We start from the raw sequence: 24,597 nt of genomic DNA, 5'->3' as shown, positions 1-24,597 counted from the left end.
TCTAATGGTGAAAATATCTCATTGTAATTTTTATTTCTTTGATGGCCATAATTTGTGGCAGATTTCACTGCTTTTTAATATCTCCTTTTATGTCTTTCAGGAAAATTATATATCTGTTTCCCCTTAATAATCTAGTCCTTCTAGTGTCAGATTTATTGAGGTCTGGTAACATCTTTTTTCTTTTTCAGTGGGAGAACCAATCAACCAAGAGGCCTGGGAGTGGCTCCACAAGGTGGTAGGGGACAGCAGATGTACAGTGGTGGACACTTGGTGGCAAACAGGTGAGCGCGTCCTCGAGGAGGAGGGTCAGGGCATGCTGGGGAAGCAGGTGCAGGGCTTACCTGGTGGGTTCCTCCCCCAGCAGCTGTGCTTTCATGTTAGTGCACTGAGAACATATAGCTAAGCACCAAGTGCAGGGGTCAGGTGTGAGGCTGTGCCGGTGCAACACCATCCGCGCCTCAGCCCTCAGATGTGGTTGTTGAAAACCTGACATACGGACCAAGGAAGCTCGGAGGTAGAGCCTGGTGGCTGCTATTTTGCAGCTGTAGGACATGGGATGTGTAATAACTTCTCTGAGCCTTGGTTTTCTCATTTGTAAAATTGGGGTGCTCCTTCCAGACCCTGGGTAAGGATGGAATGAGGGGATACCACTAATACATGTTGCTCAAGGCCTGACATATAGTAAGTATTCAGCTAAATGTTCACTTTCCTCAGAGGGGTCACTTTCTGAATGTAAGTACATGTGATGAGGATGGGCCCTATTGTTTAAGGGACTGTAAGTCTAAATCTAAACTTTAGTGGGAAAGGAGTTTTCTCTGTAGCATTTTGTTCAGATTTTCCCCATCTTCTCTTGAGTATTTGACTTTTTAGAATGTTTGGGGCAGGAGACCACTTCTGATGTGGCTGAGGTCTCTCTCATCTTTTGAGAAGCCAGAAAATGGGACATTCTAAATAGCCCAGTTTTCAGTTATTCAGGAGAGCACAGGACTGAAATTACAGCTAAGCCTATTGAGGTGTTTCCATGCAGGCTGATAGAGGGAACTGCCAGAGAAATAATGTGAAAACAGAATTTGTGGACATCTGTTTTTGTTGTTCCGTATGGAATGGGCACTGGTCCAGAAGCAATGCTTTATCTTGCTGTGCAGGCAGGTGGGCTCTGCCTTTCTTACTGAAGTGAGGGCTGGATAAGCAGGGCCTCAGAGAAGGAGAAGCAGCACCCTCTGGGCCACAGAGCTGCAGCACCTGGGACTGTGCCCTCTGTCTGGGCCCCACTCCCACTCTGCAGTGGAGGAGACCAGAACACAAGTCTAGTTTTGGCTCAGATAAAATTCCTTGTGACACTGGGGGCTGTCTCCTTCTCCCAAATGGGCACTTTAGCTCACCTCTCACTCTGGGAGAGCACTAGCCAGTGTGTCTGTCCCAGACCCTTGATGACATGGCCTGGATAAACTTGTCACTAGCCTGTAAGCCCATCAGCGTTTCATTCCTTTTGTCTCCCCAGAAACAGGTGGCATCTGCATCGCACCACGGCCCTCAGAAGAAGGGGCAGAGATTCTCCCCAGCATGGCGATGAGGCCCTTCTTTGGCATTGTCCCAGCTCTCATGGATGAGAAGGTACGTAAGGGCCTCACAAGGGTGTCTCCTTCCTCAATGTGCACCCCACTGAGCTCCCCGGTGTTCCTTTCTGCCTTCCTGGCCTCCTCTGCCCACTTGCCCATGTCATGTGTGCTCATGGTCTGGTAGGTGGCAGAAAGGCCTGTCTTCACATAGTATTCACTGCAGAGTCTCTTCTTAGAGACACAGTAGATTAAATCGCCTCGTGTGGGGAGCCCAGGTTCTCTTCAGAAGCCCTCTCGAGGCAGGTTCATTGCAGAGGAGAAAGCTGTGGACCTTGCCTTTGGGGAACACTTGTCATTTTTCTGCCTCAAACCAACTGATTAGGAGAACGATGCTGATTGTTAGCTCATTGCTTCTCAACCAGAATCTGCCTCTTCTCTCACACTTGCATCTCCTGGGTCTGCAGGGGAACATCCTGGAGGGCGGTGATGTCTCTGGGGCTCTGTGCTTCTCCCAGGCCTGGCCAGGCATGGCCAGGACCATATACGGAGACCACCAGAGGTTCGTGGATGCCTACTTCAAGGCTTATCCAGGTGAGTTGGCTAACGTGGGTTATGTCATGCCTTTACACCTGCTGCTGGAACCCTATGCTCAGAAAACGTTTCTAAGGTCATGGTGACTGTGAGTGTAGTGCAGGTTAAGGACAGGCACCTTTGAGGCATGGCTTTGAATCCCACCCCCTCCCTCTTTACCTCCCTGACTTTATGTCTAAAATGGGAAGAGATCTATCTCAGGGACCTCATGCTTCAGTGAGACAGCATGCCTGAGGCTGTTAAGAACGAAGAGTGAAGAAACCATCTTGGAAAACTATCATGATGGCTACAAGTTTTATTCTGGTTTACTTTTGATTTTTTTCTCCTAGTTTGCTTTTGTGTCATTGGATTAGAAGCATATATACACAGTGTGCCTGTTGGAACCCATAGTCTTCAGTATCAAACTTATAAATGAGACTCACTTTTGGGGAAACTTGAGCCCGCTCCTTGTATGTCTTCTGCTCAGACATTCGCAATCTTCACTGCATTCTGCTGTCTCAGAGGCATCTGCTCTTTCACCAGCACACAGCCAAATAGCACATCTAGAGTGTGTCTCCATGAGGAGTTGCAATGAGGGCCAGCACCAAGAAGTCAGCAGGGTGCAGGGTTTTGGAGCTTTCTTCTATAGAATGAGGTTGGGACATGGGTCCCACTGTGTCCCTTATGGAAGGAAGGGAGCCCTACTGGGTTCTGGTTTGGAGGTACTGGCACTGAATTCCCTTGCTATGGTGCAGGCTACTATTTCTCTGGAGATGGGGCTCACCGAACTAAGGGTGGCTATTACCAGATCACAGGGCGGATGGACGACGTCATCAATATAAGTGGCCACCGACTGGGGACCGCAGAAATCGAGGATGCAATGGTGAGTGCAGGTCATGTTGGTCTCAGATGGGGAGCTGTGATTTGCTGAGTCAGGTGTTCCACCTCCCATACATGGTGCCATTTTGTTCTGTGCAGGCCAGCCACCCTGCAGTGCCAGAGACTGCTGTCATTGGCTACCCCCACGACATCAAAGGAGAAGGTAAGCACCATGGAAGGAGCTCCTCTAGTCTTGGGTCTTGGTGCCCATCATGGCACTTCTGTAAAAAGAACAGACTCTGGAGGAAGGGTGGCAGGGTGTTTATGGGTGAAGCTCTTGGTTTTCTTCTCTTGCAAGTGGAGATTTTGGATAAGGAGCCTGAATGGCATAACGGTTAGACTAGAGTCAGATTTCTGAGATGCCCGAGCTCTACTGTCTTTTAAGGACGCTCATCTACAAGTGGCTCTGAGCTGTTTGGCCCCAGCTGAGTGTGGGGAGTTCGCTTCTCTGTCCACAGTATCTCTGGTGGCCCTGTTACAGAGGCCTTATGATGAAGTACCCTGCCTTGCTTAAATCGTCTCTTTGCACGTGCTTGTGCACAGCATCAGGTGTCAATTCTGTAGCCAGTCTGGCTGATCAGAGTTTGCCATGGAGCAGGCTCTTCTGCTGCTCTGGGACTGGAGGAATTTGACCTGTGGTTCCCACTGCATAGAGACATACAGGGAGAATGGAGAACGAGTGATCAGAATTGTTTTCTTTACTGAGGACACACTGTTCCAGAGTCTGCCAGTTTCTAAGCAGGTAGGTCTGGGAAGGGGTAGGATCATTGGAGGGTTGTCATGCCTGGGCTGGTGTGAACTAGATACTCACTGACCCTGTGCTGCACTGCCAAGCAAACTGGCCTCTACTGTCCTTCAAGTGGCCTAGGTTTGGGTGTTCTTTCTTCTGCTGTCAGGAATATCCTGTGTCAAGTGTGTCCCAAATATCACCTGCCTTCTTTTTACATTTGTGTACCACTGTTCATTATTTATTCCACTTTCTCTAAATTTCAGTGCTCTAAAAAAAGGAACATTCAGCTGGCATAAGAAGGATGTGCCCTTGAGGCTGCTTTCTCTCTGTTAACATGAGACTAGGATGTGTCGGGGGCTGTTAGGGATTAGAAGGGGGTGAAGATGGTAACAAGTCCTCATGAGTGACTCAGAGGCCTCAGGCCACTTCATGCTCCCACCAGCAACTCTCCGCACTGCTTCCTGGTATCCTAAGCAACTTTGGTATTGTCAGGTCTTTTAATGTCTGCCAGGCTGGTGGGGGAGAATTCATATATCATGACTATGATGATATGTATTTTCCTGATTTCTTATAAATTTGAGCATCTGTCCGTCCGTTTGTAATACAGGAATAACCCATTAACTGTTCTTGGTAAGCTCTAAAGCCATCTTCAAAAGCTGTTGTATATTTATTTGTCTCCACTCCCTCTGCCTGCACTTGATCGGACTAATGTGCTGTGTTTCTGTCATTGGCCTATCTCACCAGTTCTTGAACTCAGCCTCGCGCACCTGTTAGCCTGCCTGTTAGCTGGCTTCATCCCCCGTGTCAGCTTTCCTGATCCATCTCTACTGAGAACTTAACAATCGAGGGTCATTTCAGTCCTATCTCATTTGAGATACAAGTGACTGGCAGGAAAGGTCACCAAGTAGAGACACAGGGGAAACACCCAGAGCAGCATGTCCAGTGTGATGCCACTAAGGTTTAAAAGGTAGCAGTATACACCTACAAGTTAACTTTAAAATTTAGTTCTGGGGACAGTAGCCAGCAGCCCCTCAGAACCTGCCTATTTTGAGTTCTGTGCAGGGGCTGTCATCACTTAATCCTGACTCACAGCCATGAGGCAGGTACTGTTAGCTCCCATTTTACAAGTAGAAATCTATGGCACAGAGTAGTTAAGTGACTTACACACAGGTAGCAAAGCCACATAGCTAGCAAGTGGCAGAGCCAGGTTTTGGAACCAGAGCAGTCTCTCCTAACTATCATACTGCACTGCCTTTTGAGGCATGAAGGGAGAGAGGCAGGGAGGAGAGATGCAGTTGTATTTTATAATGTTTTATATTTTGATGGTCAGTGTGTGTTGCTTTTGTGGTTTTAAAATTTTAATTAACTATAGTTAAATCCACAGCAGACCTCTCTCAGTGGGCCGCCTTAGCTGGCTCAGGTGTTGGCTTTGCCCTTTTCTTCTGAGCCCTTGTGGTGTGAACCTGAACTATCTGGCATCTCAAATACCAAGACTAGAAAAAAATGGGGCTCAGGGTTGGGGGAAAACCAACAACTGTTCACACATAGCAAGTGCCATGGCTACATTCATGGACAGAGTCAGGAAAGGCTTCACAGAGTGCAAGGTAGCTGAACTGGATTTTGAGGGATGAATAGGTGTTTGCCAGGTGGAAATGGGGAGTGGCGGGTGGGTGGCTTTTAGGCAAAGGCTCTAGGTCTCTTCAGATTGTAGCTTATTCAGGAAAGCAATTCATTGGTGCATTTAACAAATATTTTTTGAGCACCTGCTATGTCCCAGGCACTGTTCTAGATGCTGAGACACAACAGCGAGAAAAAGAGACAGAAGTCTCTACTCCCTAGAGGTGACATGCTGGAGGGGCTAGGGAGTAGAAAGGAGAGACAGACAATAAACAACATACATGACCAATGAGGAAACTACATAGTACATTAGGTGATACATGCCAGAGGGAGAATTCATTAAGATAGGGTGGAAACAGTACAGGAATAAGCAGGCAAATAAACAATAAAGACAGTTTCACATATAAAGAAACTTCATGTATGAGAGGAGGACATTGCACATCAGTGGGGAAAGGACAGGCAGTCCAAGATGGCACTGGGATGAGTGCCTGACGGCTCTATGGAGAAAAAATAGAATTGGATCCCATATACAAGATTAATGAATTTAGAGACCTGTGGGAGCCACTGTAAGTCTTTTCTAGAATGTGGTAGGATATTAACAAATACAGTGTAGTGTCTATGCTAAAGTATGAGTTGGCCAGTGCGCCCAACAGACTTTCTGCCATGATGGAACTGTCCTTTATCTGTGCTGTCAGTACAGTAGCCACTGGCTTGTGTGGCTCATGTGATTGAGGAACTACATTTTTAACTTAATTTAACTGAAATATAGATGTCCACTGTGGCTAGTGCTTACAGTGCTGGACACATGTGCATGAGATTAGTGCCATGTGCCATGTTCCCTTGCACCATCTCATGGGAGCTGATAGTGAATCTCCTATGAGCCCATGTTACAGGCTATTTCACAAGTGTGGGGATAGTTAGAGAGGTTAAGTCCTGTGTCCAAGGCCACACACACAGCCAGTCAACACCAGAGCTATGGTGCAAGCTCTCAACCAAGCATGCCCGCCCACCTAGGACATTCAGGGGAGCTGACAGAATTACTTCCACTTTGAATGAAAATGATAATGCATTTGAGGGCTGCAGCTAAAGAAATCAGCTGCTACAAGGTCACCAACATATGATTTGAAATCCTTTGGATTTATGGCAATTTGTGTATAATACCCTGGCTAATACATCCCCAAACTTCGTTCTCCTTCCAGCTGCATTTGCCTTTATCGTGTTGAAAGATGACGCAGGTGACTCAGATATGGTGATAAGTGAGCTAAGGTCCACAGTGGCCACCAAGATTGCCAAGTACGCCGTGCCTGATCAGATTCTGGTGAGTGGACTCTGCTTCAGGTACAACTGCACTGCTTGGCTCGTGCCTTCTCACTTCCCACAACTAACATCGCAGCAAAACTGACACAGCTGTTTGGTTTCCTGGGTGGCAGGTGAGGGTAGTGGATGGTTGCATTGTCGAAGGGAGCAGGAGAAAGGCAGGGAGATTGATGCAGTGGCAGAAGTTTGCTCAGCTTGCCGGTTCAGGGCGTAGTACTGGGCAAGATTACACTCTCTCTTACTTTGGCATATGGAGACTGGTTACAGGAACCAAAAAAATTTGAGTTTTTAAATAGAGAAACATGTGGAAAGTACCAGAGTTCTTCAGCCCCTGCGTGGTTTCCGAATACTTTTTCTGGTGCCAGCAAAGGAGATGCCGCTAGACCCCATCTGAGGGAGTCTGTGTTGGAGTCAGTTCTGTGGAAGAATCGGGCTACCCTCTCAGACTGGTTAGCTTTTCATCCCTTTCTTGGTTAGCATTTCCCCATGACATTCCTTGGTCTGGGAGTAGTCCTCTGAGGCCTCACTCTGTGCGGCACATGGTCAGACTATGGCTTGGGGACCAGAGTTTCAGGGAGACCTGAACTTCCCTAAGATGAACTGAACTCTTTCAAAAGACAGGTCACGATTTAAGTGCCCAAACACAGCTTCTAATGTTTTGCCATTGACATCGAATGGGCTGTGGCTGTTTGAAAACATAAAATGCTAAATTTTCAAACACTAAGCAGTTCTCCCATCATTAAGTAGTTCTGACATCATGTATAAGACAAAACCGACCCTAGCTCAGGGCAGGGAATGGAGATGAAGCGCTGTGGCATGTGCTTGGTTCTCTTGCTACCTGGGGGCCCTTACTAGTGTAGCTGATGGGAGAACAGAGGTGTTGGCAGTGAGATGAACCCAGGTACAGATGAACCCTGGCCCAGTGGAGGCTTCAGCATGACTCATGGTTGATCTTGCCCTTTGGGTTGATTACAGCTTCAGGTCCAGATTGTAGGAGGATGAAACCAGAGACCAAGGGCTCCACTATCCCCTGAACAGCGCCCTTCTTGTCTCAGTGCAGTCAGAGGCTTCTGGAGTTTGGGTGCCACCCCAGATTCTAATGCTGTACCCCTTCCTTCCCAGATAGTGAAACGTCTTCCAAAAACTCGGTCTGGAAAAGTCATGAGGCGGCTCTTGAGGAAGATAATCTTGGGCAGAACTCAGGATCTGGGGGACACGACCACCCTGGAGGACCCGAGCATCATCACAGAAATACTGAGTGCCTACCAGCGGCACAAGGACAAGAAAGCTACTAGTCAGTGATGGGCTCTGACCAAGACCCAGTGTCCAAGCCCCTGACTTATCCTTCTAGAACATAGCTCTCAGTTTACTTATTCCTAGACATCCTAGAGCAGAGTCCCCTCCCAGCACATAATCCACGCTACCCCTAATGTGAAGTCTATGCTAAAACCCCTCCCTTCTTTTCATTGGAGAACTGTGCAAGGGTACTGTCCGATGTGCTTATTGTTTATTCTACTTTCCTGAGTTTGGTTTCCTGGAATGAAAAGTCCCTGTCGTCTCTGTTTCTGTGTCCTCTCTAGACAGCACAGGAAGGTTAAAAACCCAGTTAAGCATGCCTACTCAGATGATTGAAAACTAGAAGCAGTCATACTTTTTCCAGTTGTTTCTAGATACAAGAGGCAGATATTTTATTTTTATGTTTTGGAAGAATAACATTCAAGCATACATACAAAATGTGAGCTTGCTTGTACATGCTCTCTGTAACAGTTATGAAAATCTCCTTTCCTGCCTTCGTGCATAGGAAAACATGGAGAGGATTGGATGGTGCACATTTAGTTATCGTTCGGCATATTTGGAGATCTGAATTGGAAATGTTTGTACCTCTGTCTAAACACAGCTCTTGAGAATGCTCGAGCCTACAGCATCCTTTTTTGGTATTTCTACTTCCCTTAGTTTGTGTATAATGAAACTCAGTTCCTAAAGTGATCACATGAATGTAATCTTTTTCACCTTTTGGTTTTAAAACTATTCCAGTCACATGTTCTGTTTCTCCAAGCTGAGATATAGAAAGATTCCCCCGCCCCCCCCCCCCCCCCCCGCCTACCTTGGCTGCCTCTTGGTAGAAAGTTACCTTGCTCCAAATTTGTGGGGTGGTTCTGGGAAGCCAATGAAAACTCAGGTGATTTTGAGCACTGATTTGGCTAGAACCAGAACCTTGCAAACTCTGCCTGTCCTTCATTCTGTGGTAGGAGTAAGAACCATTGAGGTCCAGTGATGAGAGCTGAAGCTCTGAATCTGGTCTCTCTTTCAATGTGCCTTAAATCTCTTAATGTAGCAAGGTGATATAAATCATCAGGTCACAAAGTGTTTGTTTATTAGCCAAGCATGCCAGGGCCAGTGACGTGGAATGCAAGGGAAAATAGCCTACTGAGGTAGGCCCTTGAAGACAGGGAAAGGTTGTCCTTGTCTTTACCCCAGTCTTTAGTGCCTTCCGCCTGGGTATGTGTTCATGGGGTTTCTGGGGTATTGAACACTTACTGTGGACCGTAGCTGTATTGGCCTTCCAGGTGATTAGACGTGTACCCTGTGACAGCCAACAGGTGGCCATAGCACACACATATAGAGTGACAGTATGTTGTTGCAGCACTCAGCCACAGAGAACTTTGCATTGGACCTGTCACATTTGTGCTGGACTTGGCGGACTGTAGTTATGGTGCTGTTTATGAAATGGCTTAGATATAAACTTGAACAGTGACCAGGGCCTCAGAATGACCAGCATGGCAGTTCAAATAAAGATTTATTTTATTCATTCTCTTCTGTGGGTTCATGTTTTTTAATCAAATAATGCTATTCTTTGTTGCTGAATATATTCTAAGGACAAAACTGGAAGGAGCCTATTTACCCAAAAGAAAACACTTAAAAAAAAATCCATCATCTGACAGGGAGGAAGTACACAATAAGAGGTCACCTATCTTAGGCTGTTATTTGGTAAACCTACCTGTCTCTAGATTATCATGCTATCCAATACACTAGTCACATGTGTCTGTTTAGATATAAATAAAAAAACAGAATAGAATGGAATATTCCATTCCTCAGTGGCAATGAATACACTTCAAGTGCCCAGTAGCCACACAGAGCTACCAGGGTCTGGTGGTGAGTGCTGATCTAGAACATCGATGAACATAAGGATACAAAAAGATCTCTAGGCAGCTGAATCAATATCACAGATGCAAACAGGAGAAGCACAAGCTTGCCTATGAGACATCCCATAGCCCAAGTAGTCCTTACTCTAGATGTGGGTGAATGATATTTTCCGTATTCTTCACTAGACAGAAACAGATTTTACGAGAAGGGCACATTGAACTGGTATCATGAGAGGCGGAATGTGAAAGTCCAGGTCAGCTCCCACAAAGCCTGGACCCACTGCCACCAGCCACCTCCAGAGCAGGAGCTGGGAATGGCTGTTCTCAGGGATGATATTTATTCTTGTACCTCAGGGATGGGGGGAGGGATGTTGGGGGGATTCCCAGGTGCCTTCTGAGGTAGTCTGGATGCACCAAAAGGTAACTCACTGGGAAAAGCCACACTTGTGCATCTCTGAGTGCTGTGGAAAATTGTGGCAAGATGGCTCTCTTACTGGAATAATAGTCTGTATCAACACTCTTGTCAGCAGGGCATCATGAGAGGCTTACAGACAGACTTTTAACAGGTCAGGTTATCCTTTCTGCTCCTCTCTGGTAAGCTCACCCTGATTTATGTTGGGGACTATCCTGTCCCCTATTTTGTCAAGGGGTTTGCGATGGTCATTCCCAGCATCATGGTCTCTGGCCTAAGTGACAGGTTCTGGCCTGGCCATTTGACACTGTCAGGGCCACTGGGAAGCAGACATGTAGATACTGTTAAACAAGAGGCTATTGCATCCACAGAACAAGACAGGACATGGAAATGAGTATCATGTAGACTTTTAGTCACTACAGGGTATGCTCTGCCTGAGAACAGAGCAATGCAGAAGACATAGAGCCCAGGGGAGATGCACAGAGGCCTGGTGAAGCTACACCAGGCCCACACTATCCTTGGGCCTGCTTTGGATTTTGTCTTCACTGAAACATCCTGACAAAGATCAAAGTGCCAGAGAAGCAGAGAAGAGCAGGCAGCTACAGTGAAAGCAGAAATGAGACATCTGATGGTGTGGAAGCACAGAACAGTTAGACTGAATTCAGAGACAGCTAATCTTGAACTTTAAGTACATCTCAGGCCAGTGTAATATATTACATTCACAATAACCATAAATCCCCAAGGCAAAATAAACTCAGATTCAGAAAAGCAATTAGGCAGTGCCTGTTAAGAATAATTCACATTTAAAGTGGCTGAAACAAAACAAAAGTTGTGTTCATGCTCACAGGGAAAATTCAGCTTTCAACATGATTGATTCCCAAAGGGAAATATGCGCCAATTAAATATAAAAATAAAAATGGGAAAAGAAACCATGGCTAACATGATTTGCACAACATTTATCTAAAAATAAATCAGAGGCGATTCAGGCACATGCTTGTCCCTGGTTCACCCACAGCAGCTGTGTTTATGGTAAATAAAGTAGTGTGTAGTCTATCCCATTTCCTCAGCCTGACAGAAGTGGAGATTTGGCTGTGGAATCACATTAGCTGTGTTAGTCCTTGCAGAGCTGACTTGCACCCACTGCCCTCGAGATACCGAACATTGGTAAATGACAAAAGAAACACATTACTGAGTGTCCCATGCAAGGAGGCTGTGAGCGGATTCTCAATTCTATCACCCCTTTCTTCATACCACTTTCCAAGGCAGATACTGTCTCTACTTCCCAGAAGAGGTGAGAGAAGTGGCAAAGCTAGGGTTTGGGTGGAGTTTGTCTGGCTCCGCCCTTGACCCTGTGCTGAAATCAAAGGTGTGGCCCCTTCCTGGGAGAGCTTTGAGGAATCACAACAGCATTTTATTTTATTTTACTTTATTGTTTTATTTTTTTAAGGCCTCTTACTGTTAACCTCTAAGTAGCACTATGAATTGTTATTCTCAATAAGGGGAAAGAAGAATCCTAAATCCAGGCCAAGAGGAAGGCTTCCTGAAGACTGATTTCTTTGGGAAGTGAAGAGGGGTGTTGATGCCAATTTGAGTTTAAGTGACCTCTAATCTGAGTTATATAAGTTTTCCTTCATCGTTGGGAATTTTGCTGCATAACAGGATCAAACCAAGTAAAGACCCATTTCTGGGTCTTTGAATATCAGTTGTGTCTGTTTCATTTTTTAGTGTTATTTTGAGTTGCCTTGTTTTTATTTGTCCTGTTTGGACTCTGTATGGCTTCTTAGATCTGTGGTTTGATGTCCATCTTAGTCAATTTTGGAAATACCTCAATCACTATCTCTTTAAATGTAGTTTTGGCCTATTCTCTCTCTCTCTCTCTCTCTCTCTCTCTCTTTTTTTTTTTTTTTTTTGAGGACTGCAAACTTCCTATATGTTGGAATTTCTCACATCCTATTTTCTATATCTGTTAGTGCCTTAGATTTGACTGTCCTGAAAGCAGAGCCTGAGGTAAATGCTTGCATGCAGGAAATTTACTTAGGAATGTGATTCCAGGAAGAAGTGTTAGCAACGGGAGATATGAATTAGTGAAGGAGTTAGTCAGCACTGTGGGCAACTGTGGCTTGATCTTGTAGGACTCACGAGGAATTTTGTTAAATGTGTCTCCAAACCATCTAACTCAAGAGTTAGCTGTCAGAAATGTGGCTTGGCCTCTCAACCTTCTCCTCTGGCAACTGCAAATGCACTTAGGGAAAAAGTAGCCCCCCTATACTGGGTTCATCTTCCCGGGCCTCTGCCCTTTCGGGTCAGAGTGATTCTTCACCATGTTCAGGTTCTCCAGTGTCTTCTAGCAAATATTTATTTCATCATTGTCCCCATTGAGAGTGTGAGTCTCAGTTACCTAGTCTGCTATCACACAAAGAGAAGGTCTTGCATATTATTCCTAAAGTGTGAAAGATTCTGAATTCCAACATACATTTCACCCAAGCATTTTACATAAATCATCAAGATCTGTATGTATTACATTGTACTTGTTTTTTCTCTTCTAATATGATGTGACTATTTCCCCATCAGTATACCTGGACCCATCTTATTCTTTGTAATGAATGTCTATGGGCAGCCATCGAATTTGAGCATTTATTTAACCATTATTAATGAACATTTAAGATGATTCCAATTTGGCTACATCAGAAACAAGACTGAGATGAGATCCAAGCATATCTTTGCACCATGGTATCAAAAGTTATGCTTGACAGTTGCAGTGACAGGAATGTTGTGCTTCCCCTAATTCATATGTTGAAATCCGAACACCCAAGGTGATAGTGTTGGGAGGTGGTGCCTTTGGTAAATGATTAGGTCATCAGGGTGGAGCCTTCATGAATAGGATTAATGCCCTTACAAAAGACCCCAGAGAGCTCCCCTGCTCCCTCCACCATGTGGGAACACAGCAACTAGATGGCTACCTATGAACTAGGAAGTAGGCTCTCATCAGACACAGAATCTGCCTGAGCCTTGAACTGGGACTACTCAACCTCCGGATTGAGAAATAAATTCTGTTGTTGATACACTACCCAGTATATGGTATTTTGTTATAGCAGGCTGAATGGACAAAAATAACTTATTCTACCGATGTGGCTTTTTGTTTTGTTTTGTTTTGGTGGATATAGTCTAAGAATACAGACTGTAGATGGAAACTTATACAGTATAGAAAAAGAAAGGTATCACAAATAGAAGGACCATTATAATAGAAATAGACCTGATACAAGATTATCTTGATCCTGAAGCTTAAAGAGCTAGGAATTACTAATAGGATGTATTATAAATCACTCATTAGACATAGAGGTAGAGATTAGGCAGTAATAAAAAGCAATAAAATCATTTTCAAACTATTACTTTTCTAGTCACTATGTTTTTCTGGAACAATTTCCCTAGAGAGCTATAGTCAACACTTGCTACAACCTTTGAGCTTTATCTCTATGCAGAACTTTGGTTCAGAAATAGCCTTTATGATTGGGTCATATGAAGACATTTTGTATAACTTTCATGTTCAAGGCACGAGAGAGACATTTTATTATAAAATTATCTTCTATCGAATCATGTTTGGGAAGCAACTTCTTGTGCTAATGTTTTATTTCCAAACTATTGGGTTAGATGGAGATTTCTGCTTTCTTGAGTTCAAGTAATTGAGACAATGATAAAAATAAATTCTATTTTCTTGCAGAACTTGCTCTAAATCAGTTACATGCTGATCGCTATTCCAAGAGTTGTGGATTCTTTGGGTCCAGAGGGCTTTCCAAATCCAAGTCTTCTGCTGAGGCCTGAGTTCATGATGTGCTGCTATCTGTGGAACATGTGGTAGTCACCAGGCAAAGCTTCCAAGGCCTAGGCTCACCTAGTGGCTCAATGAAAACACAGGTTCCTGGGCTCTATCTTGGAATTGCTGAGCTTGGATCTCAGGAGACTAGACTATGAGAATCTAGACTTTTAAAAATTCCCAGGTGTTTGTACATGTAACATATAACAAATATATAACATACAACAAACATAAATAGAAATGTGTATAAAACAAATGTACAGATTAACAAATTAATAAATTAATAAAACAAAATCCAGGTAATCTCCAGCAAAATCATGACATGAAAACTTGTCATCATGTCAGAAATCACCCCCTGCCCATTCCTCCTCATAATCTGTGCCCCCACTGGCAAATCATAGCCCTTTGGGGTCCCAGCCCAGAGGAGGGTTGTTTTATCAGGGCCTTGCCAAAGTCTTTGCAGCGCCTCTCGGCCCAGAGCTGCCTCTGAGATGTTTCCTGTAGGTGAGCAGTCCTTCAGGGTTGTGGTGGGGGTGATTATTCCAGTCTCCAATCTTAGGGATACTGGACTCAAGAGTCCTATCTCTCCCACAAGCTAGAATGATATATATATTTCCCTATTTTCACTTTAATCAGTGATGCTCAACTTTGACTTTTAAAAGTATCTGGGATTGATCTTTGGAAACATGGCAGAATGAGAGGTGTCCCTAGATCTCTCCCTTTGAAACAATAGCTGAACATCTAAAACTCAACAAAATAAAAACATCCAAACTACATTCTAGCATGTCTGAACATGGGATCTGCGCATAAGATCTACACAGATCAGAACCCTAGGGGTTGGGCAATGGATTGGGAGAAATAAAGGAGCTGTCTCTCTAAGCCGCTGGAGCTACCTGTAGGAGGAAGAGGAGGTGAGAAAGTGGCCAGTTCCCTGAACAGCTCTGCTTGGAGGAGCTGTGAGCTCCCCACAGCCAGTGGCAGGGCCCAGTCATCAGGGCAGAAGGAAGAAAAGCAGGATGGCAGAAAAACAACAGTTGATTTTTACTGGCCATGGTTGCAAAACCTAGGCTGAACTGCAGCCCCCAACCCCCTACCCAGAGGGCCCCTCCCTCCATATTCTCTGAGACAGAAAACTGTGGATCCCCAGGGGAATCTGAGCAAATGCTACCAAAACTTGCTAACACTGACAGGAACAGAAATAGAGGGTAGCGAGCGGGATTAAATAGCTCTCAGGGGGTGGTTCCATAATGTAGTGGTTAGCACGTTTGCTTTACATGCAGAAGGTCCAGGTGCGCCAGGCTTCCGGTGCGCCACGCCCCTTGTGTACATGCTGCGAGTATGTGGGAAGAGATGTCCCGCCTTCAGAGATCCAGTTCTTAAGGAGAAATGCAATATCCATAGATCAGGGGTGAAAGTGGGGGAGGGGAATGAAAGAGGGAGAAATACATACACACACACACACAATCAGAAAATAAAAATGTATTTTTAAGGCTTTATATGAAGCAGGAATCCAAGAGGCTTAGATGTCACCAACTTGAAACCAAAAGAAAAGTGCCTTTTCGTGCAACAGGTCTAGAGAGGGACCTCTATGTAATAAATCTTCTTTCTGGAAAAAAAAAAAAGCAGAATACACTTCCACTAATGCTCAGGCAGAGAAACAGTCCATTAAACACATTGAACAACCAAGGTGACAAGGCATCTCAGAAAGAAAGAGAAAAATCTCCAGAAAATAAGCTATACGCACAGAAATATGAGGCGTAAATGACAAAGAATTCAGGATGGTACTTCTGAAAAAACTCAGTGAGTTCTGAAAGGAGTCATATCAACAATTTCAGGAATTGAAAAACACCTAGATGAGCAGAACAAGGAGATTGAAATCCTCAAAAGAATCAAATAGAACGTCTGGAGATGAAGAACACACTGCAAGACTTGAGACAATGAAATAACAAGCTTGGAAAATAGAGTCGACCAAATCGAGGGAAGGATCAGTGATATCGAAGACAGAAATCTAGAAATAGAAGGAGGAAGAGAGAAACCAAAGAATGAAAAATAATGAAAGAGAAATAAAAGAACTAGCTGATACCATCAGGAGATGAAACATAAGAATAATGAGCATAATCAAAGGGGAGGAAAAGGTGCAAGGATTAGAAAGCATTTTCAGACAAATAGTGGAAGAGAATTTCCCATATCTAAGGGAGGAGCTGGAGCCTGGAATTCAAGAAGTCAACAGAACACCCAATTATCTTAACCCAAAAAGCCTTCACTAAGACACATTATATTAAAATTATCAAAAATCAACAACAAAAACAGAATTCTCAGGGCAGCCAGAGAAAGGAAGATGGTAACCTATAAAGGAAAACTCATTAGATTATCCTTGGACTTCTGAGAGCAAACCTTACAAGCCAGAAAAGAATAGAATCAAATATTTAAACTATTAAATGAAAGGAACTACCAGCCTAGAATAATGTCTCCAACTAAGCTCTCTTTTAGATATGGAGAAATAAAGACCTTTCCATACATACAAAAATTGAGGGACTTCCTCGCTATGAGGTCTGCAGTTCAGGAAATACTGAAAGGGGTCAGCTCACCTAAAACAAAATGATAAAAAAGAAACGAAACATAATTAGGAGTAAAATGACTATCAGGCCAATATAAGCAAAGGAGTGCAAGCAAGTCTTACTAAGAACAGGAGATTATTAGCTTAAATAATAAAAAGAAAATTATTATAACAAGACAGTAAAGAATGTACAGCAAACATAGGGACAAATTGTGATAACAATGACTGAGAAGAGGAGGATTCAAAAATCAAAATTTGCAAAGGGGAATGGAGATAAGGCAGACACAGAAGAAAACAGACATATATATATATACATATATCTATATGTATGTATATATATATGTATATATGTACACACACACACATAACCTTTTCATATTCATGATGGTAACTACACAGAGAAGATTCAGAACTGAAGCATATAACATAAAACAAGAAGAACCAGAGGGAAAACCAAAAAAAAAAAAAAAAAAAAAAAAGCCAACCAAATAAAGAAAACAGAAACACAAGGATAAGGAAGCAATGGAAACACCAAGCTACCAGAAAGCAAAAGACAAAATGGCTATAAGAAGACTTCATATATCAATAATCACCCTAAATGTAAGTGGACTGAACTTACCAATAAAAAAGCACAGAATTGCAGACTGGATCAAAAAACAACACCCAACCATATGCTGCCTCCAGGAGACACATCTCAGCTCCAAAGACAAATATAGACTCAAAGTGAAAGGATGAAAAATGATATTTAAAGCATATGGCATTCTGTGAAAAGCAGGAATAGCGGTACGCATGTAGATTGAATGGACCTCAAAATAAAAAAGGCAAAGAAAGATACTAAAGCAAACTTCATAATGATAAAGGGAATCATGCACCAAGAACACATAACCTTTACTAATATCAAGAAGCCCCGAAATATGTAAAGCAATTACTAACCGAACTAAAGGGAGAATCGGACCAAAACACTGTAGTAGTAGGGGACCTAAATACCCCACTGTCAGATATGGATAGATCATCCAAACAAATTCAATAAGAAAATAACATCCTTAAATGACATATTAGACCAACTGGACATAATTATTTACAGAGCCTTCAATCCCCAAACAGCTACTTATACATTCTTCTCTAGTGCACATGGAACAATCTCTAATCGACCACATTCTGAGACACAGAGATAGCCTCAACAAATATAAGAGGGTTGAAATCATACTAGCAATATTATCTGATCATAATGCTTTGAAACTAGATATCAACAGCAAAAAGAAAGCAGGAAGTACCACAAATACATGGAGATTAACAACATGCTACTAAAGAATAACTGGGTCAGAGAAGAAATAAAAAGAAAGATCAAGACATACATAGAAATAAATGATAATGATAGTACAACATATCAAAACTTTTGGGACACGGAAAAAGAGGTCATAAGAGGAAAGTTCATATCAAGCTATCTCCAAAAAATAAGAACAAGCCCAAATAAATAACCTAACACTGCATCTTAAAGATTTAGAGAGGGAGGAACAAATGAAGCCTAAAGTCAGCAAAAGGAAAGGAATCATCAAAATTAGAGCAGAAATAAATGAAAATGAAAACGAAATAACGACAAAGAAAACAATAGAAAAAATAAATGCAAAAAGGAGCTGGTTCTTTAAGATAGTTAATAAAATTGATAAACCACTGGGCTGACTCACTAAAGAAAAAAGAAAAGGATAGAAATAAACAAAATCAAGAATGAAAGAGGGGAAATTACGACAGACATCTCAGAAGTACAAAGGATTATACAAGAATAGTATGAAAAAGTACATAGCATCTAATTTAATAACCTAAAAGACACGAACCCAGTACTTAGAAAAATACAGTCTTCCTAGACTGAATCAAGAACTGGAAAATCTAAATAGACCAATCAGCAGTATGGACATTGAAACAATCATGAGAAACCTACCAAAAAATAAAAATTCAGGACCCGATGGCTGTACCCGTGAATTCTATCACATATTCAAACTCTTCAAAAAATCAAAGAGGAGGCAAGATTTCCCACCTGATTTTAAGAGGCCAATATTACTCTGACACCAAAACCTGGTAAGGATAACACACAAAAAGAAAAACTACATACCAATATCTCTCATGCAAAAATCATAAATTAGTTACTAACAAATCGAATACGGCAACATATTAAAAAGATTATACACCATGATCAAGTGGGCTTCATCCTAGAGGCACAAGGATGGTTCAACATATGCAAATTAATTAATGTGATACACCAAATAAACAAATTTAAAAATAAGAATCATATGATCATATCAAGAGATGCGGAAAAAGCCTTCAACAAGATACAGCATCCAATTATGATAAAAAAAAACTTAAAATCGGCATAGAAAGAAAGTACCTTGACATAATAAAAGCCATATATGATAAACCCTCAGCCAACATTATACTTAATGGTGAAAAACTAAAAACCTTCCCTCTAAGATCGGGAACAAGGCAGGGCTGTCCACAATCACCACTGTTATTCAATATAACATTGGAGGTTCTAGCGTGTGCAATCAGACAAGAGAAAGATACAAAAGGCATTCGAATAGGAAATGAAAAAGTCGAACTGTCACTATTTGCAGATGACATGATTCTCTATGTAGAAAACACTAAAGACTGCACAAGAACACTACTAGAAACAATAAGCAAATACGGTAAAGTCTCTGGATACAAAATCAGTATTCAAAAATTCATAGCATTCCTATACTCTAATAATGAGTGTCAGAAAAAGAAGTAGAAAAAAAATTCCTTTTGCAATTGCAACAAAAAGAATACAATACCTAGGACTAAATCTAACAAAACATGTGAAGGATCTATATAATGCAAACTACAAGATAATATTATAAAAATCAAGGAAGATATAAAGAAATGGAAAGATATTCCATTTTCTTGGATGGGAAGAATCAACATAATTAAAATGACCATATTACCTAAAGCATTATACAGATTTAATGCAATCCCCATCAAAATTTCAGCACTTTTTAAAGAAATAGAACAAAAAAATCATCAGATTTATATTGAAGCACAAAAGTCTTCGAATTGCCAAAGCCAATCTGAGAAAAAAGAACGAGACTGAAGGCATCACTCTGCCTGACTTCAAATTATACTACAAAGCAACAGTAATCAAAACAGCATGGTATTGAGAGCAAAACAGACACATGGACCAGTGGAACAAAATCGACAGTCCCAAAGTAAACTTATATTTATATGGGCGAATAATTTTCAACAAAAAAGCCAGAAACACACAGTGGAGAAAGGAAAGCCTCTTCAATAAATGGTCCTGAAAAAACTGGAAAGCTACCTGCAAAAGAATGAAACTAGACTGTTGTCTACCACTGCACAACAAAATTAACTCGAAATGGATTAAGGGCCTGTATATAAGGCCTGAAACAATAAAATGCATAGAAGAAATAATGAGAACTAAACTCAAGGACCTTGGACTTAAAGAGGATTTCATGAATTTGACCTCAAAGGCAAGGGAAGTAAAAGCAAAAATAAATGAATGGGATTATATCAAACTAGAAAACTTCTGCTCATGAAAATAAATTGTCAACAAGGTAAAGAGACAACTATCCAAATGGGAAAAAATATTTGCAAGCAACACTTCTGATAAGGGTCTATTATCCAAAATATACAAAGAACTCATATAACAAGAAACCAAACAATCCAATCAAAAAATGGGCAGAGGTCCTGAACAGAGACTTCTCCCTAGAGGACATACAAATGGTCAATAAATATATGAAAAGATACTCAGCGTCATTAGCTATTAGGGAAATGCAAATCCAAACCACAATGAGATACCATCTCACACCTGTTACTATTACTACAATCAATAGGACAAGCAAATGTTGGAGAAGATGCAGAGAAAAATGAACCCTCATACACTGCTGGTGGGACTGCAAGTTGGTACAGACACTATGGAAAACAGTGTGGAAGTTCCTCAAAAAACTAAGAATTGATCTACCATATGATCCAGCAATCCCTCTCCTGGGTATTTCCCCCAAAGACTTGAAAACTCATATCTGAAAAGATATTTTCACACTGATGTTCATAGCAGCAATAATCACCGGGGCCGGGACATGGAAGCAACCGAAGTGTCTTATGATAGATGGTTGGCTAAAGAAACTGTGGTACATATATACGATGGTATATTAACCAGAAAAAGAGATAAAATACTGCCATTTGTGACAACATAGGACTTCTAGATAATGCTAAACAAAATAAGCCAGACAGAAAAGGTTGAAAATCACATGATATCACTTATATGTGGGATATAAACCTCAAAGAAACAAATGAACAGGACAAACAAACAGAGACTCATGGACATGGACTATAGACTAGTGGCTACTAGAGGATAGGGGTTGGGATAGTAGGGGATAGGTAGACAGTTAAAAGGGGAAAAATATAGGGGGATGGGGGAGGGGGATGTGGGGATCAAATATATGGTAGCTGAAGAAAACTGGAATTTGGGTGGGAAACATACAATAGAATATACAGATGTCAAATGATAATATACACATGAAAATTATATAATTGTACTAACCAGTGTTACCCAAATATAGTTAATAATAAAAATACTATCATGGGTGCTTTTAAAGCTCATGATGTCCAAGCCACATCCGAGATCAATTACACGGGATATTCTCAGGTGGGATGCAAGAATCAACATAGTTTAAATCTTCCCAGATGAGTCTAACGTACAGCCAAAGTTGAGAACCACTGTTAAAGTTCAGCATTCTGGAGTGACACAATTCATGATGACCCACTGAAGCATTTGCCACTATTCTACAGCATACACGTTTATTTTTTTTTGAGGTACTCAGGTACCTTTGAGCCTAGTCACTACCACTGCAAAGGTCACAACACTCCTGTTTCGGAGTCTAACCACTGGGATCGTCCTGGCACAGGTGACTTAAGAAGAAGCAAACTGGAAAAGCAGCTGCATGAGGTGGGAAGGGCAGGAAGAAGTACTCGTCTACTTAGTATTGTCTCTAAGGAGGTGACAAGCTAGAGGGAAAGAATCCTACTCTAAATAAACCCCGAAGTAGAAGAAAAGGGAAGAAAGCCAGATATTGGCTGTCCTAGTGCAACATTAAACCAGTAAGTACCAAGGAGTTCAGAAAACCTGTTGGAATAGTCCATCTGCCAACTTCTCTTGCATTGGGGTGAAATTTTCTGGGTAAGAGACACCAAACTGAGTAACCTTGAATTGTCCTATTCTCCCTGCATCTGCAGATCCAAACTTCTGCCAAGTAGCCTCCTGAACAAACAGATATGCCTGGGCCCAATCCCTTTCCTAAAGGACATCACCTTACCTAACCACACATCTCTTTTTTTCCTGAGAATCTAGGAAACCTTTAATACTTACAAGTATGCATATGTTTGTTCAAAACGACAAAGCAGTAATTGAGCATAGAAAAATGATTGTTGCTTTCAAGAAGTGGTTGCTGGCCATAATGAAAAGTGATAAGTGAGTGACAAGTGCCAATTATGAAATGTCAGTGTTAAGAGTTCCAAGAGAATAAGGGACAGGTGAGTTCACGTTTCAACAGAAATAACAACCGTGAACATCATGCCCATGGCAGACATTGACTGCTGAATGTCTTTCCTACTAAGCACATTTTCCTGTCAAGTCTGGGTTGATCTTAAGAATTTTCTTCAATAGGGCTATTGAAGCCTTTTTCTCCAGTCAGCTTATTTATAATCCTCATATCTGCCCCTTGCTGCCTCTCATGGGGACCAACATCATTCTATGTGACAGTCCTGCCCTGTTCATGCTTGCACTTTCTAGTCTGCTCTTCTGGGTCAGTGGGCCATGGGATACGGTCCTCTAAAACAGATAATCAGAGAAGCTTGGGCGCCTCATTGAAGTTGAGAACATCAAATTTTTAGTCCAGGAATCCAGACATTGGCCAGAGAGGCCATTCATTGGTATGGGATGCTTGCAATGGGAAGTCATGGAGAGCTTGGCTTGAGGAAACAATTGTGTGCCATAGGCATGCTCGAGCGGAGAATACAGGCATATCAGATGGAATGTGCTCAGGTGCAAGCACAAACTGTCAGCCTAGATGCACATGGATTGCGTCCTTCATGTAAAAAGAAGCCCCGGGGGCAGGTGGTTGTTGGCAATGGGTTGGCAGCTAAATGATTCAACCAAGGACGTTTGGTTTTCTTTTCTCAGCATGTTATTCTTTAGACTTCAAGTGTCTCCAATAGTCATAAGTCACTGCTGCTATCCTAAGCATAACTCTGGTGTTCCAGGCAGGAGAAGAAAAGGCAGGGCCAATACCATCTCTCCCTTTTATTGGAAAAGCAAAAACTTTCCTAGAGGAAAAAAGAATTCCTAGATTTCTGCTTTTATCTCATGGCCAGAACCTTGCCTGTGACCACCTTAGCTTCAAGAGCTGGAAAAGTGGTAATGCATCTTCTCTAGCTCTAGAGTAGAGTGTGGCAAAAAGCGAAGGCCAGCCAAATAATAGGGCTTGCACAGAGTCATGGAGAGGACGCAGAGACAAAAACATCATGGGGCATAAGGAAGTGGAGAAGATCTTTGCTCCTATTTATCCAGGTCTTTTTTTCCAGTGTCAGTGAGGCCCGGTTGTATTTTCTGTATTGAGTTGCACAAGATTATCCCCATATCCTTCCTATAAATCCTTCCCTCATCTTTAACTAGCATTTGTGGATGTCTCTTTCTGGCAACTGAGTGATCGCAAAGATGTTTTTTCCTACTGTGGACAAGCTTTATCCTCTAACTTTATACTCTGCATAGTATCCCTGAGCTGAGCTAAACCAGAGTTTCCCATCACAGCACAACAATTTAGCCTGAAACTCTATTCCAAGCAGGCCACTTCTCCTGTTCTCCTGGATCTGGGGAGAGGAAGGACTCAGCCCATTCCTGCTCTTCTTCACTCCTTTCAGACAATTTTTCCTTCATTACTCCTAACCTTGAAGTTTACCCTGATTGTCAGCCCTTTGTTGATCAATCCTTGGGTACCCCACACGGCTCCCCTAGCTTGTTCCTTGTCTTTTACCATGCCCTCAGCCTGCCCATAATAGTCTTATTCATCCAAGGAATAGTTCACAGGTTACTTCTTCCAAGAAGCCTTCTCTGGGCACTCCCAAATAATTGGGTTTGTTCCTCCAGCCTACAAGGCACTCTGTGGTTCTTCTGTGGCATTGTTTTACATTGGTGATTATGCTTCTTATTTCCCTTCCCAGACTGTAATATTCCTGCACATTGACTCACCTTATTTCACCTTTGTTTTGTCACAGCATTTCACTGAGCACCTGGAAGGCTTTTAGGAGATATCTGTGGAATAGAAATAGCATGGGATTGGGCAAAAGCACTGAACTAGAAATAGGCTATGCTTCTAATTTTAGCTGTGAAGCACACTATTGGTTGCCTGTCCAGCATCACTGCTTCCACATTGTCAGAACCCTGCTTTTGTTGAGATAAATGCTCTCCATGTTGGCCAATGTTTCAATAGAAGTAGAAATCATCCCCAGTCTTAGGGTGTGTGTGTGGGAGGGGTGGTGGTGGGAGCATGGGTTCTAGTTGGTCTAACCCAGTGGTTCTCAACCAGGGGCTATTTTGTCTCTCAGGGGACACTTGGCAAATCTCTGGGCACATTATCGATTATCATGACTAGTTGGGATGCTAGTGGAATGGAGTAGGTGGAGGCCAGGAATACTGCTAAATATTTCACAATGCACAGGTGGGCTTTTCCAACCCTGCCCTCTAACCCCTAAGAAAAATATTATCTGGCCCAATATGTCAATAATGCTAAGGTTGAACCTGGTATAATCAATCATAGGTGCCCCACCCTATTGCCAATAGAAGGGTAGTAGTTAGGCTGAAGGGTGGGGTGGAGGGGAACTGAGAGCTGAAACAAACCACAACTAACAAAGTGGACCTCCCCATGACTCGTAGACAGAAAAGTGACACTGAATTGTGAAGTGTAACATGAATGATCTAAGC

General features: G+C 42.4%; 1 protein-coding gene across 2 annotated transcripts in view; it reads left to right on the top strand.

The window, feature by feature from the left end:
- ACSS1 (acyl-CoA synthetase short chain family member 1) overlaps positions 1–9,486 on the top strand; it is a 64,564-nt gene extending 55,078 nt beyond the window's left edge. For both annotated transcript variants that reach the window (XM_036229765.1, XM_016124545.2), the window contains 7 exons: positions 189–281; positions 1,502–1,614; positions 2,024–2,150; positions 2,885–3,012; positions 3,108–3,171; positions 6,555–6,673; positions 7,795–9,486. In XM_036229765.1, coding sequence (XP_036085658.1) covers positions 189–281; positions 1,502–1,614; positions 2,024–2,150; positions 2,885–3,012; positions 3,108–3,171; positions 6,555–6,673; positions 7,795–7,974 — 824 coding nt within the window. In that variant the 3' untranslated portion in view covers positions 7,975–9,486. The remainder of the gene's footprint in view (positions 1–188; positions 282–1,501; positions 1,615–2,023; positions 2,151–2,884; positions 3,013–3,107; positions 3,172–6,554; positions 6,674–7,794) is intronic.
- Positions 9,487–24,597: the final 15,111 nt, after the last annotated feature.

This window comes from Rousettus aegyptiacus, unplaced genomic scaffold, assembly GCF_014176215.1.
Source record: "Rousettus aegyptiacus isolate mRouAeg1 unplaced genomic scaffold, mRouAeg1.p scaffold_m13_p_12, whole genome shotgun sequence".
NCBI lineage: Eukaryota > Metazoa > Chordata > Mammalia > Chiroptera > Pteropodidae > Rousettus > Rousettus aegyptiacus.
This window is presented reverse-complemented; position numbering and strand designations above follow the sequence as displayed.